This window comes from Astatotilapia calliptera, chromosome 17, assembly GCF_900246225.1.
Source record: "Astatotilapia calliptera chromosome 17, fAstCal1.2, whole genome shotgun sequence".
Lineage (NCBI taxonomy): Eukaryota > Metazoa > Chordata > Actinopteri > Cichliformes > Cichlidae > Astatotilapia > Astatotilapia calliptera.
The window spans coordinates 11,112,951-11,128,730 of record NC_039318.1 but is presented as its reverse complement, the minus strand read 5'-3'; the positions used below and the strand labels follow the sequence as shown (position 1 = coordinate 11,128,730).

The following is a 15,780-nucleotide window of genomic DNA, read 5'->3' as shown; positions in this document are numbered from 1 at the left end:
GATAATTCAAATCCAGAAAGTAGTAATTGGTTCTTGTTGGGTCTGTGCTTCCACAAGCCCCGCTAGTTTAGAGACTTATTCCTCATGAAGAACACAAGACATAACAGAACATCTTCAACCGGTTTTTCACTCTCTAACGAGGGAAGTTTTGGTCAAGAACCAGCTCTTGGAGCTCACGCTCCTTACCTGTCTCATGCCCAAAATCCTTCAAAGAGCAGCTTCCCTCGCAGCTATTTATTGACAAACTGTTACAGTACACAGCACAGCACAAGCAGATCCCTCAGTAAACTCCCCAATGGTTCTAAGACAAGGCACTATGTGTGTGTATGTGTAAGCACCTGTATGCATGTGCAAGAACGTGTGTGTGTGTGCATGACTTCCTGCTCACCAAAAGGATCATAAAAGCAGGAAGCAACATCACAAGAAACAGATCTTTCAGATAGGATGTATCTGCAATAAAACCTCCCCCTGCACAGAGTGGCTGGAGAGGTGGTCAGAGACAAAGGGATGTCTTGATCCTATAGATTGAACTCAGACTTACAAATTTAAGAAACCCAATGACAACATTCAACAATTAGACTTAACAGTTCTATATGGAAATCTTAGTTGAAACCAAAACGTTTTATGAACTTAACCAGAAGCCTTCAATGTATGTAGTGGGAATTAGTGAAAAGGAAATTTAATGAGAATGAATCAATGAGTTCATTTGTAGGCCAACGAAAATCCCAGCTTTGAGGAGTTTGCATGTTCTCCTTGTACTCTGGGGTGACTGACAGACTGATAAGACTGTCCAGGATGCACCTCGCCTCTTGCCCTATGGCTGTTGGGATATGATCCAGCCCTCACAGTGATCCTGAAATGGATGGATGGAGTCCATTGCCCTGTGTGTTCAGTTACTCAGCAGTCATTTTGTCTACATTACACAGTATGGTGAAGTACGTGGGTTGTTTTGTAATTTGCCATTTAAAATAAGGCAAATGGGTTTTTTTCTATATATTTTCAAATTTTTTTAATATAATAAAAATTTATCCAAAAAGGTAATAAAGAAAATATGTAATTTCCTCAATGACGTCCAGTATTTTTGAATGCATCACAGATACATTAGTAGTTAGTTTTCAGTTTAACACATTGCACTCTAAACATGTGAGCAGCTCATAAAATATTTTGACTTACCTGCATAAAGTCAGCTGCATTGCTCAATCAACTATGTGCATCATTAACATTCAATACAAATAAATGCACATGTAACTGTAAACAAACAACACTAACAGATATTTGTCAAGAGGAATTTAAGTACCTGTTGATGATGTGTGTGATGTGTATTTTTAACACATCTGAGTTTTTGTCTCTGCAACCAAACTGAAAGTTAGATGCCTTTTTTCTAAACTCTCTATCCGGTGGCAGGTTTGTACCATTCCCGACTGTTCTCTTGGCATCAGAGCCCACTGTAGAACAAGTCTGCTTACTGTGGTATCAGCCGACAATAAACAATAGAGAGTAACACCGCACACACACACACAGGCGCCCACACACTAACGTACATTCTGGCAAAAAGCAGAATGACGCCCTTTTGTTCCCTTCCCTCTTTACTCTGTCTTTTACACACTGCATTGGACAAAAAGATACTTCTGTTTGCCACATGACCAACCCACTTACACAATCATGCATGCATTTACTCCCCACTCTGACTCATATATTATACTGGAATCAGAGTGACTGCTGGCGAGAATTTGTAAGAGATACAGAGCGAGAGTTTATGTGCACCCACCAAAATGGTCAATAAGCTCTTCTGACCTAATCAATAACAATACCAGAGCCTGGGTCCATGACCTGCATTCAGCTGCTGCATGCTTATGCTGATGGAAGTGTCCCTACCACTGCTCTACTGTCCACATGAAGACACAGGCGCAGTGTGTCTCCAGCATGCATGAACTCTGCTTTTCTAATGTCACTCTCTGAATGATTTCATCTTTTTAGTCTTACGGTTGTCTCTAAAGGTGATTTATGCTCACCCATTAAACACACCACGTCACAGTAAAACAAAGATAAACAAGGCAGTGGAACAAAAGGACACCATATCATTTAGGAAAAGATACTCTTTGGCTAGTTGGATGAAATGATCAATAACAGTTTCCTGTCTATTAAACCAAGCATAGATTGCTTTTCATAGTTTAACATATCCTGGAAGTAGAGCTCTTCATCTTATATATCTATATGTAACTTTTAAAAAATATAGGTTAGCTAAATTTAGCAAACAGGAAATAATTTGAAAATGACTCTGAAAGAAATACTAAAATTAGGTGATGAAACCATACCATACGTGTCCATCTACTATGTTGATGACCTATGTAAGAGATTAAATGCTTCCAGTCGCATAAGTGTGCTGCTTAAGGTAAAAGTGGACAGTTTATTGCCACTTCCTCTTAATAACTGACACAGTGACAGAGATACAAATGTCAGCTACATTCTTTAAAACAGAAAGCTTGCAAGAACCACTTAAATAACCACATTTATTAGTTTATTTATTTATATCCTTGCTATAATGATAAGTGCATGTGCATGTTTGTATTTACACTATGTGTTTCTTAATGGGTGTGCCAATGTCAATAAAACTTTGCACAAATATCATTGCACATACAGCAATTATACTTCACAGTGACCAAAATGTATATCTGCAACAGAATTTTGTTCAAGTCACAACTAAATACAAAATGAAGAATGTGAAAAGTGCAGCAGACCTGGCAAAAATTGCCCTTGGTGTAGGTTTTTGCTAGTTATGACTAATGAGTTGGCAAAATCTCTTCAGCTTTAAGTAACGACTGAAGCATTATGGATTCATATTTATTATTACGCTTACTTATTACTTCAGTGTTTCCCAGTACAGCTTGCTTAGCTTGCTGTTAGCTCTTGTGCTAGGCACAGCTTTTTGTGATGTCCTAACAGATGTGTCAGTGGTACAGATCAGGAGTTTGGGCTTCAGGTTTTCCTGAGCAATATTAATTGTACTTAGTTAGTCTGTTGCTTAGCAAAAATTAGCCAACAGGTGTATCTATTTTTTACCATCTCATAGTTTATGATTGGACATTGTCAACTGAGCTAATTGGTGTAGCAGGCAATAAATTAGCAATCCACCCATTGATCCATATAAAGTATATTCTGGGTCCAAAAAGCCAACATGGAAGCAGGAAATGAAATACAGACCCCAAAACTAGTGGGTGATATTGTGGTGGCATACTGTCTATGTGTAAAACATCTTGAGTGTTATGTTTTTTAAAAGGAAATGTTTCACAGTCCCACTAACCTGTCAGGAGACGTTTTAATTAATTATGGAAATTTACAGTTACATTCAAAAACACTACTCTATATAAATTTCCTCTCAAGGGTGGCGGTTAGTAAGTGTCAATATATGGCAATATATTCATTATTCGTCATGACAATGATCCCAAACACAATGCTGAAGCAGTAAATGCATGGGTAGAAAAACAGCATTTTTCTGGCTTGTGTAGCTTTAGGATCCCCACTTGATCACTGATAGCAAAACACCTCGCTTTTAAGAAACTTAATTCATGCAAAGGGCAAAGACAATAGGTCAAAAATACTGATAAATTTTGATTTCTATCACACAGAGTTTTATTTTTTTCACTGAATGGAGCAGCAGATGCTGATACTGATTGAGCATCCCCTGTGTCGCTCTGACTGGAATAGCAAAACTTTTTGCAACTCTTGCTCAGAGACAGCCAGGAAACCAGGCTATGGCTCGCATAAAGGTAGAAAAGGAGGGACAACAGACTGCATGCTAAAGCTGAATGGGCATTATGGCTCTCATATAGAGTCATTAGATTCTAAAGAAAGGCTTTATTTCTTTCCACTACTAAAGAGGACTTGCCTGGTAGGGATGTGGATCACTACAGTTTAGTGAGACAGGTCTGGTACAGGGGATGGTTTTCATCTACTCAGCACACTCAGTTTACCATGACAATATGGCTAAAACCACACAGGGATGAAGTGCCTGGACTTTTGCTGGGATTGCACCAGTGACATTTCAATTGGACCCCCTTGTATTTTTCTTTGTATGCACCCATGTAAGCTCCATAAACAGACATAACTGAGTGACAAGAGCCAAAGACTAAGCTGGGAACAGGAGAGGAAAGCTTTCATAGATTTAATGTAGTTAGATCAGTATCTGTAAACCCAAGTCTGTCCTCGGCATTGAGTGGATTAGATGTGGATAGGCAACCCAGAATAGACCGGGCTTTTATCCACTCCATACAATATGGCTGTTTAACATGACAATACCTGCAAGACACAAGCTCCTTATGAAGAGCCCCTCCAACCTGCTTCATCTGTGGTTTTGAGTGTGTGTGTGCGTGCGTGTGTGTGTGTGTGCGTGTGTGTGTTCGTCTCGCAGGACCGTTCAACCGGTCGGACGGCGTTTTGAGTCAAGTCATCTGGGTGAAGAAATCGGTATTAGTTTAACCAAATGGTGACACAGGGAGCCTTGAAGTGAAAGAGGAACAGAGGGAGGGGAAAAACAATCACGCTATCATTATTACTCCGGGTTCTAAGTCCACGCGGTGATTGTCAGCGTTTGTTGACAGTGTCTGTGTCAGTTTTCTGACACTTTTTTCAACACTTCATTGAATTATATTTTCTCTTAACTACCGGACAGGTCGGTGGTGCCTGTTGTGGTGACAGTTTGGTGTCCCAGTTGGGTGAGCAGGCTGTCGCGGGACAGACGCTCACATCTGTGATAACAGAGTCGGATCGGTGTGAGCCAGGGGAGGAGGACTCGGCGTGCGTGCCACCATGCCTGTGCGACAGAAAGGTAAAGAAAATACTTGTTAGGAAAATGGACTTTCGGTCTGTAGTTACACGTCTATCTTATAATACTTCTGTGTTAATATTCTTATCGTATAACGCATTTTGTGACACCGAACGTATCACTTTTAATCACTCAAAAAGGTCGCGTTGATGTTGCGCTAGCTCCGCGAGGCGCTCTTATGCGTTAGCGCACGAAACTTGTGTGAAACACCTGCACTTTTAAACGAGGAACTATTCAGTGTACGTGTACACGACTTTTAGAAAATAGCTCCAGGGCTCTTACTGCATACTCGGACGCTGTTGTAAATTCGGCATACATAATATTTAGACAACAACACGTTTGCTGTTTTTTGCAGTGAAATGCAAAAAACAGCAAAGCTGCCCACAAATAGAGCTCTTCAATATAAAAGTGCTTGCAGATAGATGCATAGAAATTGAATTGCCACCCTTTTAATTCATTTTGGCTTTACGTATTGTCATGCAAGTGTAAAGTTAATGTACGCACTGACACATTTAGTCGAAGTTTGACGTTGATCGTCACTGCTTCCGGTTTAATCAGCTGTTCAGAGACTGGAATTTGCAGCCTGCACCTTCCCTTACACCATAAACTCTACTACCCTTCTGCATGAGGACATCGGGGCGATATAAAGGATGGCAGTAAAATGTTATAGTTTATCTTTAATCCATAAAATGTGCAAATACACGGGTTATGAAGTCTTAATTACCATTTTAATTAAGAAGGCTTTCACTGATCATTACAAACCCTAATAGAAGTTGTGATCTAGTAGCCTGGAAGGAAAACACAGAGTCATCTACTTTTTTTCTTTTCTTTTTTCCCCAAACCACCCTTTTTTCCCCAAAGTGTCTTCATTCATGAAAAAAATGAATGAAGACACTTTATTTTTCAGACAGACATGCAGAAATTCTCGATTTTAACCGTAGTTATCTGCAATTAAAAGCTTTTAACATCGAGCGTCTCCTTGCTCTGCTTAAGAGCAGCTGGATATTGTGTTTTCCAGAAGAGATAAAAACCATGTTTTTTTCTATTTATTTATTTATGTTTTCTTTAGACGCCCAGCGTGCCCTGGAGCTGCTCCAGCAGTATCGAGCCAAGCTAGACCAGAGACAGCAAAAGGCCAAACAGGGACCTGTGGAGGAAGACCACCAGCTGCAGCAGTCTTTGGACAAAGTCATCAACGTCTTTCAAAGTCAGCTCTTCAGTGCACTTCTTGGTAAGAAAATTTGCTTTGGTCAGCTTTGATCAGATTTCCTGGATTTTGACAATTTAGGCAAACTTCTTTTATATTGACTTTTTTGGAAATTAAGCTGTGCTTGAAGTGCTTTCTGTCAGGCATTACGTGTATTTTATGTTTAATTTGCTATCAGTTTAACGCATACATCTGCATAACTTCTTGCACTTTATCTTAACACATCACAACATTTTTGCGCTTCTGGTGTCTAACCATTCATCTTACGTGCAGATTAGTCCACATGCAATTATTTTATAACATTTTACATCATTTTTACAAAAGTAGAGACAGTGGTTTTGCCATTTGTGAATTACATTATGTTAGTTCATTGACTAATAAAACAGAAAGTTTCAGCAAAGGTAAATATCAGTTTTATCGATCTTAAAGATTTGAGCCTTTCGTTGGATTCTTCACTTCCTCTTCGCAATAATGCAATAATCTCAATGTTGTGCATGGATTTTGTTCATTTATCAAGATTCGTGTCTTACAGATACCAGATACCACACTACAAGCATCGTCATGCTGTGTTTGGGATTGACAGGGACTGACTAGATTTCCAACATTAGGTTTGCAGAAAATAGGCTGAATTCATGAACTGTTTCATTTCTGTGGGGCTGATATAGTTTTTACAAGATGTTTGAGCTGTGCTGTCACTGGATCCCTAACCAGAAAATGTAGAGCAGAACGTAGTGTGTCACAGAAAGCAAGCACCCACCTTTAAAATCTAAATCTATGTACAAATTCCTCTAACAAAGTGACAGTCTAACCAGCAAAGTTTCCTTTGATTAACTGTTGCTTAATCACACGAGAATCCTCATGGTAATGTTAATGGTGACAAACTGGTTTTCACTCCCAGGCCCCACCTGCTTTCTACCCCGCCCACACCTGTAGCTATTACAGCAGCGCACCTTCTCACGTTTATTGTGCCAGCGTTTGTGTGCTTGTTTATGCTGTTCACTCAGTTCCTCTTTTGAAGCTTGACTTTTTACTTTAACCAAATTGGATCTGATGGGTTGCGAAATAATGCTTCCCCTGTTTTGTTGCTTGATATTCTTATTGATCCTTCTTTCTGGTAAAGATTAGAGAAGACTTTGTGTATGGGTTTGCGTTCCTGCTGCTTGCACTGGATTATTCCACTATTTACATTTCACTGTCCTTTTTTATTCCCCCTTATCATCTGTGTTATAGCCACCAAACTCATTTGAGATGTGCTTACAGGATGATATATGATTTAGTGCAGAACTATTTGTCAGCTGTACTGTGGATTAGGGGAAGCGAACCATTGCTAGTAATATTATGTCGCCACTAGAGGTCCTCAGAGTATTAGCTATGTTTCATTAGGTAACGCATTCTCTACTGGTGTACTCTGAGATATGGAGCCTCTTTGTGACCATCTCGGTTTTGCTTGCGTCTGAATAATTTAGCATATACTATAAAGTAATAGTTAAGCTCTGCTGGAGCAGCTTAACAAATTTAACCAATCCTGGGACAGTTGCAGATAGTTGCTTTCAGAACATAGGGGCTACATTTAAATAGGGCATTCATTTGTTAGCTGCCAACCTGCAGTTGACTTAACAGTCACGGCAACATGACTTTTAAGGGAACAACTGACTGTAAATAAGAGGCAAGCATTTCCCCATATCTGCACCTTTATCTACGGCCACTCAGTAACTAAACCTGTCGTACTGTATAACAGGCTCTCTTACACCCACCGGTACCAAATCCCGACACACTGGAATACAAAGCAGGCAAATCAGGTCATTCTACGGGTGGAGTAAACTTATCAAATCTCATCTGATAAAATTCACTGCAAACAAGTTAGAGAGCCACACACAGAAAACAAAAAAAGCTGGACTGTATACCCGTCAAGATTGCCAGGTTCTTAACAAATAAGTATTTATTGGCCTTTTTGGTTAAAACTGGTTAATTAGTGGTGATGCTTCGACACTTAGTGATGTCTGTTCTCCCCAAGCACATCTAGCTGTCATGGTGGCCTTTCCACCATATTCAGTAGTTGCTTTAAATGCAGACATATACCTAATAAATACTTAGGTAGATGTCTAATTACACTACCTTTGAGGTGCAAGTCCTGAAGATCATTCATATTTTATGCTTTTTTGGTGTGTTTTTCTATCCATCTATGTTTTTCCGGCATTGGCATTGTGCTTGGTATTAGCTGGTGGATCAAAATCTGACAGTACTTTTCTGTGTTCATAATTTCATCGGTTTTTGACAAGATCCCCAACGCCACCGCCTTCACCCCGTCCAGCCTACAGATGGCTGTAGGCTCTTACTATTGCACCTCTCTCCTGAGAGAATGGCTGGATTCTTCATTCTTCAGTGAACAGTTGATGGATCAACTGAGGGAAACTCTGGCTCTTATGAAGCAAAATATAATGAAATGTGGGGTGGCCCCAGACTTTTGCACAATATGATTTTTAAAGGTTAACTGATTATAAATTACACCATGGATTTATTTTTATTAATGATCAACTAATCTTTCTTTTGGTGAATAAATTAATGTATCAATTAAACACTCACTGTTTGCACTCAGTGATTTGCCCACTTCTGTAGGGTTTAGTTAATCACTACACCCGTTCACATTGTTACTTTCCTCCTTTTTCCAGATATCCAGGAGTACTATGAGTTTACCGTCCTTGCAGACAGTAAGTGCTCTGCGGACAGTCCCAAGAACCTTGCTGCCTCCTGCTGGCTGCCAGCAGAACCCTCAGCCCAGCCACTGTCCTCCACAGGTCCCTTGACCTCCAGCATTTCTGATGGACAATCCCAACCCAAACCACTCGTCTCCAAACCCAGGTCATTCAAGTATCCTGCGCCTCCAGTACCATCAGCAACACCAGCAACAAAGCCATCTTCGCCTACAACACAGTCCAGCACACCTGAGTTGCAGCTGGCCAAAGTGAAGTACCGTGCTCCTCTTCCTCCTGCTCAACCGGGGGGCTCCAAATCATTTGAAGCGGAGACTTCTAAACCCAGTGTCACAGTTAGTAATGCAGAAACCTCGACCGGCTCCACAAATACATCTCCTGGAGTGTCGCTAAATGGAACAAAGCTCACTGCCACCAGCTCTGGCGTTTCTTCAGAAAGCTCCACCAGCCCACAAAGCATTCCTGCTTCTTCTGACCTGGTGACAGTCTCAGCCCTCGTCTCGAGCACCATTCAAGGCCTTGTGTCTCCAACTGCTCCGGTCAAACCTGCCCGCACCAGGATCCCTTCCAGCACAAGCCCAGGTCCCAACAAAGTCACAGATTCTGTCCCTACTGCTCCTCTGACCAGCAAGGACTCAGGATTCAGCAAAGTCACTCCCATTCCAAGTCCGACTAGTCCAAGCCAGGGAAAATTCACCTTCAGCGGACGCAGGTCCACAAGTCCTCCTGGACAGCTGAACAAAGGACCTTATGCGTGAGTGCAGTCTCTGGTAATATGAATGTGCATTGATTGCTAGTGTAATATCTTTATATAGTACTTCAACATGCTATTAGGAATTTAGATATAGAACAGAACACTAATGGACACATATTTGGAGTTCACCTATTTGCACCCTCCCTTGATCTCTTTTCTCCAACCAGCCCAACCAGTCCTGGACCAGGACAGGGCCCTTCCACTAGCCCAACCCATGGTCCAGCCCTCTCCAGGCCACCTACGAGCCCAGTGACCCACAACAAGGTAAGACATCTCTTTATGTTTTGTTGTAAGGACCACAGGAAAGCTGCAGCAAATCTGTCTGTAGCTGACAGAAAATGAGATAGAGGTTGTGTCACGAGTCTGTAGCTGCAGACTCTTGGAATTTGCAGTGTGAACCCAGATGCAGATAAACAGAAGCAAGAAAACGAAATCTTAAAGGCAGGAACAAAACAAAGGCAAAAGGAGACCATAAACACTAAGGAAACTGTGAGGAAACTAAACTAAGAATACTTAGAACGAGACTAGCAAAACTGAACACACTGAACACAGGATGTGAGACTATCAAAATAAAACAGGAAACACGTTTTAATTGATTATGTTGTGATTGTTAAACTATTGACTTTGAAAATGACATTTTCAGAAGCTGTTAGAAAGGTTCCTGAGAAGTGTTTATGAGAGACACCACGTCTGCTCTTGAATCAGTGCGTCGAAAGGCTTGTGGTGGCTGCAGCAGGCAGAATAAGATAGACAGGTTGTTTATACAGATTCATGCATTGCATAATATGACAAAGGGAAACAGGTTAAGTAACGTTTTAATAATCTGGACAGTCAGCAGAATGAGGTCAGAGGGTTAACCCTAACCCTTGGGTAAACAGGGATTGATGGTTTCCTTTAGTTTGAGCTTTTTGACCGCAGGCTTGTTGCTGATGACTGAACATAGAGCATCATTAGAGTAATGTCATTGTGCTTTTTTCAGTGTGTCTGTTTACTAAAGTTCTGCTCTTTACATGATGATTGAATTTGTGGAGTTGGAAGCATCAAGTTTTCATTTTTGATCACAAAAATGGGTCAATTTTCAAAATGTTAAGTAAAGCCCAGCCAATATGGAAACTGAGCAATTATTTTTTTGTTCAGAGCGTACCGAGCCTCATCTATCACGCAGTATCTTGCCCAAGCACACTTCATGGATTGGAGAAGAATTAAAACTTTTTGATTAGTGGATTATTCAATATGGAGCACACTTTTGTTTCCTTTTGTTTATTTTTCTGTGTTTTTTAAAAATTATTTTGTGGGCCATTTTTCATTTGTTCTAACGGGAACGAAAAAGTGAAAATGACACAGAAAATAGTTCAGGATTGACTCAAACCCGGGTCACCTGTTCAACCACGTTAGCTGTACCTGTGCCCTCATCTCCTGTGATTATTCTATAGCACATGCAGAAGTTTGTGCAGCTCAGGTTGATGGAAATAATGATATGTTGCTATGCTCATATATACTTTTCCTGTAATGTCACACCCACCTGGGACAAAACACAGACTTTTTTCTAGTCAAAATGCTGCATAGCTAACATGTACCACTACAAGCCACTCGCTTTGTTTAGAACTGCTATACAGCTGAAAGTGTAGCAATGCATGTAAACACTCTTCATCTAATTCTTGTTGTAGTGGCCAAAATTGCACCATCCTTTTCCACAGCAGCCCACATTACACTTGGTAGGTCCTTTAAACTATTCAAAATGTTACTGCCTTGCCATCATGACCTTGTCTAACTTTAGCCAGCTAATAAGAACTCACTTTTGTTTGGATAGTGAAGAATGTTTCGTTTTTTTTTTTTCACCCCAAAGCTATTAATAATGATTCTGGTTATCACAGCCCAGTGCAGACAGACTGACCACTTTCTGTTGGCAACGGAGAGCATCAGGAAAAAACAACAATGAGTGCAAGCACAGGAATAGGACAAAAAAGTAGAGCAGATACAAATGCACATGTGAACTCGAAGACATGTTGCACATGTTCATGCTCTGCTGCAGATGTGAGTGTTAGACATGGATTTGCTTACTCCAACTTTCCCTTCTCTCTCAGCGCCACAGGTAGTGTATAGTATTTGCTCTATATTACAGCATTTACTGTATATTGTACACATACAGTATATTACAGTGCCAGCTGTAGTAATGTTGTGTATCAAGGAAAAGCAAAAGAGTCAAATCGCAGCTCTGCGTGTAGCTTTGGGCTACATATGGAGCTTTAACTTCACCCACAGTCAAAAAGTTGAAAGTAGAGCATCCATTGCTATACCGCTGTTACTGTTCACTCAAGCCCCCCCACTTCTGCCAAACAGAGACCTGACCTGATAAAAAAAAGCAGAGAGTGGTGTGAGTGTGTGTGAATCTGTTTGTGTATGCGCTTATGTCTGTGCATACACGTCTGTCAGTGTGAGTGTTTGCCTGTGCATCCATGTGTGTGCGCTTCTGCGGCTGTCTCCAGACGTTTGCCGCTTTTTTTTGTGTGTGTTTGCGTGTGTATGTGTGCTGAGTGTTCTGCATGCGTGCCGATATATATTCTGAGCCATGCACTCTTCGAGTTCAAAATGTGGCTACCAGCTGCCATAAAACGAAGAAAGCAGCTGGAAACCAAGAGGGCGGGTCGAGGTGCATCGGGACAGACTCGCCATGTTTCCGATTCGGCCTCTGTTTTAGGAGAGAAGTCCTATCTGGCTGCTCTGATGAAAGGACAGGTGGAGAGGACACAAGAAAGGGAGGAGAGAGAAACTGAACGATGAAAGGAAAGGAGGAGACAGAGACAGACAGACGGGAAAAACATGCCACCAAAAGCAGCAAACATCTGATTGGTGGAACAGGAAAGTTGGAGCCACGAGATGTTTTGGTGAAAGTTTGCCAGTCGAACTGGTGAGGATGGATTGCATCTGTATCCTCACTACCAAGGTGAGACACGGGAACAGAGCAGGCTACTGTAGAAAGTGGCGGAGAAGACAAATCAGGGCACAGGAGTACAGGGTGTGTCAGTGTGGTCATTAAGACAGTGAAAAAAATTTAAATAGCTAAAGTTTTATAATTTTGTGATCGGTGTATTTATTCAGTCATTACAGCAATGCCTTAATTTTTAATGTCAAACTCATTCTGAATGAATCATTGATGGGAAACTTAGCCATATCAAATTGGGGACACGGTTGCTTCATGTACAGTTGACTTGCTTTAGTTTGTGAATAAACAGGTTATAAGAGTAGTAGGCTGTGCTTTTGTGAAGCGATTCTAATGGGAATGCTGATCTGATGTACAGTTATTGGTCTGACATCATGTGACACCCAGAGAGACAGCAAACTAGGTTGATAGGACAGACACTTCAAAAGAGCGACTGCCTGGCTGTGAAGGTATGCGACTGGTGCAGTGGTTGACTGAATGACTGACTGCTCTTGAGGCAGAAGAGAGAACTTGGCTAAAAAAAACTAGGCTGGCAAAATTAAACACATACATTATGCACATATGTTCATGCTCAGAAATGCATGACCCATTTATAAGGAGTTGAATCAGTGTGAGCTGGGACAGATTTAAAGCCTGCATGTTGCAGCAGGCAAAAAGGTGACAAAGATATTTGTGTGTGGACTTGAGAAAAAAAGTTCAAGTTTTGTATACTGCAAAAAAATCGACAATCTTAAAATTTTTGCATTTCTCAAATAAGTACTAAAAGTACCCTATCATGGAGCACACTACCTACTGTCATGGTTTGTTGTGTGGCAGGCAGGATGTAGGACCCAAACACAGGGCTCATACATGGAGAGGAAACTCAAAATGGCAGTTTTATTGCAGGAACAACTCTTACACTAATACAGAAAACAAAAACAAAAATAAGAAACTAGAAACATGAAACTCAAACCAAAAACACTAAGAAACTAGGGAACTAAACTGGGAACAGAGAACTGGCAAATACCAGTAGCATGGAGAGAACATACACAGCACATGGGGGTGGTGATGGAAGGAAAACATAGGGCTTAAATACACAAGGGAGTAATGAGAGAATGGGAAACGGGAGGGAAACACAGCTGTGAGGAATAAGGCATAATGAGGCAAGGGGAAGCAAAACCAGGTACTCTGACATAGGACATGGGACTGTCAAGTTAAAACAGGACACATGAGACAATCCAGCCCGTTCTCACTCCTGAGGCGTAATATACGGACGATTTGTCAAGTCCCAAGGTGTTCCTGAGGAACACGAAAGGTGACATTCCACGCTCCTATGCTACGCGCCGGGTTATGGATGAAATCCAGTAGAATGACGCTCTCGTGGTAATACATGTTCCAGCCATGTATTCCAGCCCTAACCCTACCCTTATCCCTAACCTTAACCAGCACTTTAATGACATTAGATATTGTTTTCCAAAGCGATTTAAGTAAAACAAATGCACATGTCTAGATTCATTCCAAATAGTTCTCATGTTTCCTAATTTTTCTGATCTGTGCATGTGCATGCACCCGGAAGTTTAATATATCGACGATTTGTCACCTAGTGTAAAATGTTATGCTTTGGGAGTGAGAACGTGTTGGAGAATCAGAAGGAAGCAGACTAGACACTGAGACATAGAGACACGACTGGATGCCATCCAGTCATCCACCCATTCACACACACATTCACACACTGGTGATGGCAAGCTACATTGTAGCCACAGCTGCCCTGGGGCGCACTGACAGAGGCGATATTAACATGTATTTTGTAGGATTTTGACAGAGCACTGTCTGAAATCCAACACTATGAGTTGTACATTTTCCTGAAATGATGCAGGGTTTGACTGCAGTTATTGTGCTACCTGCTGTTTTTTGGGGACATTTGATTCTTGAACCTCTGTATATAATACCAAATTCTTATACATAACACATACATTTGAAAAAAGATATAAAAACTAAGCCATATCAGAACACATATAACTTGCCTAAAATAGATATGCTTCTTCCAGCTAGCAACTAGCGTCTTCTTTTGCCACTATGTAGCTAAGATTGTAACAACTGAGCTATTAAAACTCAGTTTTTGACTTTTATGAATACACCATAGGGGTACTGTGGTACTTGCCTTTATGCACCCAAAGTCACGAGTGAAGGTGCACAATTTGAGACACAGAGAAGGAGCTAATGTAAATATATAAAACATTAACTCTCTGTTTGTTTATTTCTTTAGTTTAGTGACCAAACTGGGACATCTTAGACCCTTGAAGGGTCTTATCTGTATCTGATATTATAACGTTATCATGTTCCATGGCAATTACCTAACAAATGGCTAATTTTTTTTTAGCATTTTTACACATATAACATGTTATACAAGTATTATATTGTTTTTAATTACTCACCTAAAGTGTTTCATTTATATCCATGGATGCCTAGCAACTTCAGAGCAGTGGGATAAAAATGACCAATTTTAGACCTTCCACCCATATTTTTTTATTTTCTCAGACAGTTTAAGTATATCAGTCTGCCAATAGTACGGACAGGCGAAACACTACTGTAGCATGGAAATGTACCAGTAGAATTAATTAGTAATGAATGCGTGAGAGAGATCCTGTCAGTACAGTGTAATTATGTCCTCAACTTTCTCCTGATTTTGCTCACTTTTTTTAGACTCCAAACATTACTCCAACTACTTAGCTGTCTCTCCTGTGTCTTATTTTCAGCACAAAAACTGGGCATACATGTAGCTGAAGATGAACTGTATTAATTACAGAAGATGTTCTTTCCCCTCAGTAATTTCAAAGTAATAGACACCCCACAAAAAAGTAAAAACCATCATAAAACCTACAATAAAGTTTCAAATCAATGTCTCCCTGCCAGTCTCACAGCTTGTCCTAGAGCTTCTTAAACTAAAAACAACATCTTGAACAGAGTGAAAATAATTTTGATCATAAGTTTGGAAGATGGCCTCTGGCTTATGAAAATAGTCTTCATTATGGGCGTGTAGAGGGATTTGGCCTTGACAGTTACACCTAATATATTGTGGTCTGGGCGTTTGGTGGTTTGAACCTTACTGTCTATGTAAAAGGTAAACATGCTGACTACTCTGTCGTCCTGCCACCTTAGCTAGAAATACTATGTGTCTGCCAGATCCTGAGCTTATTTATATGAAATTAACTCTTAGGAGCGTGATCTTCTGTCTGTATGCACAGAATCAAATCCAAGGGTTTATGATTAACTTTAGCAGAACTGTCAGTTCTACCAAAAACTTCCAAATACAGCCTGATTCCAAGATCATTCATCACAAAGGAATCTGGAGAATAATAGGAAGTA

At 40.6% G+C, this 15,780-nt stretch overlaps 1 protein-coding gene across 5 annotated transcripts in view; it reads left to right on the top strand.

The window, feature by feature from the left end:
* The first annotated feature begins 4,447 nt into the window (after positions 1–4,447).
* Positions 4,448–15,780, top strand: part of dlg1a (discs large MAGUK scaffold protein 1a) — a 114,024-nt gene continuing 102,691 nt past the window's right edge. Inside the window, exons 1-4 of one of the 5 annotated variants that reach the window (XM_026148057.1) lie at positions 4,448–4,825; positions 5,892–6,053; positions 8,699–9,494; positions 9,662–9,758. In XM_026148057.1, coding sequence (XP_026003842.1) covers positions 4,807–4,825; positions 5,892–6,053; positions 8,699–9,494; positions 9,662–9,758 — 1,074 coding nt within the window. In that variant the 5' untranslated portion in view covers positions 4,448–4,806. The remainder of the gene's footprint in view (positions 4,826–5,891; positions 6,054–8,698; positions 9,495–9,661; positions 9,759–15,780) is intronic. The other 4 variants (XM_026148046.1, XM_026148047.1, XM_026148058.1 and 1 more) reach the window with 4 other exon arrangements.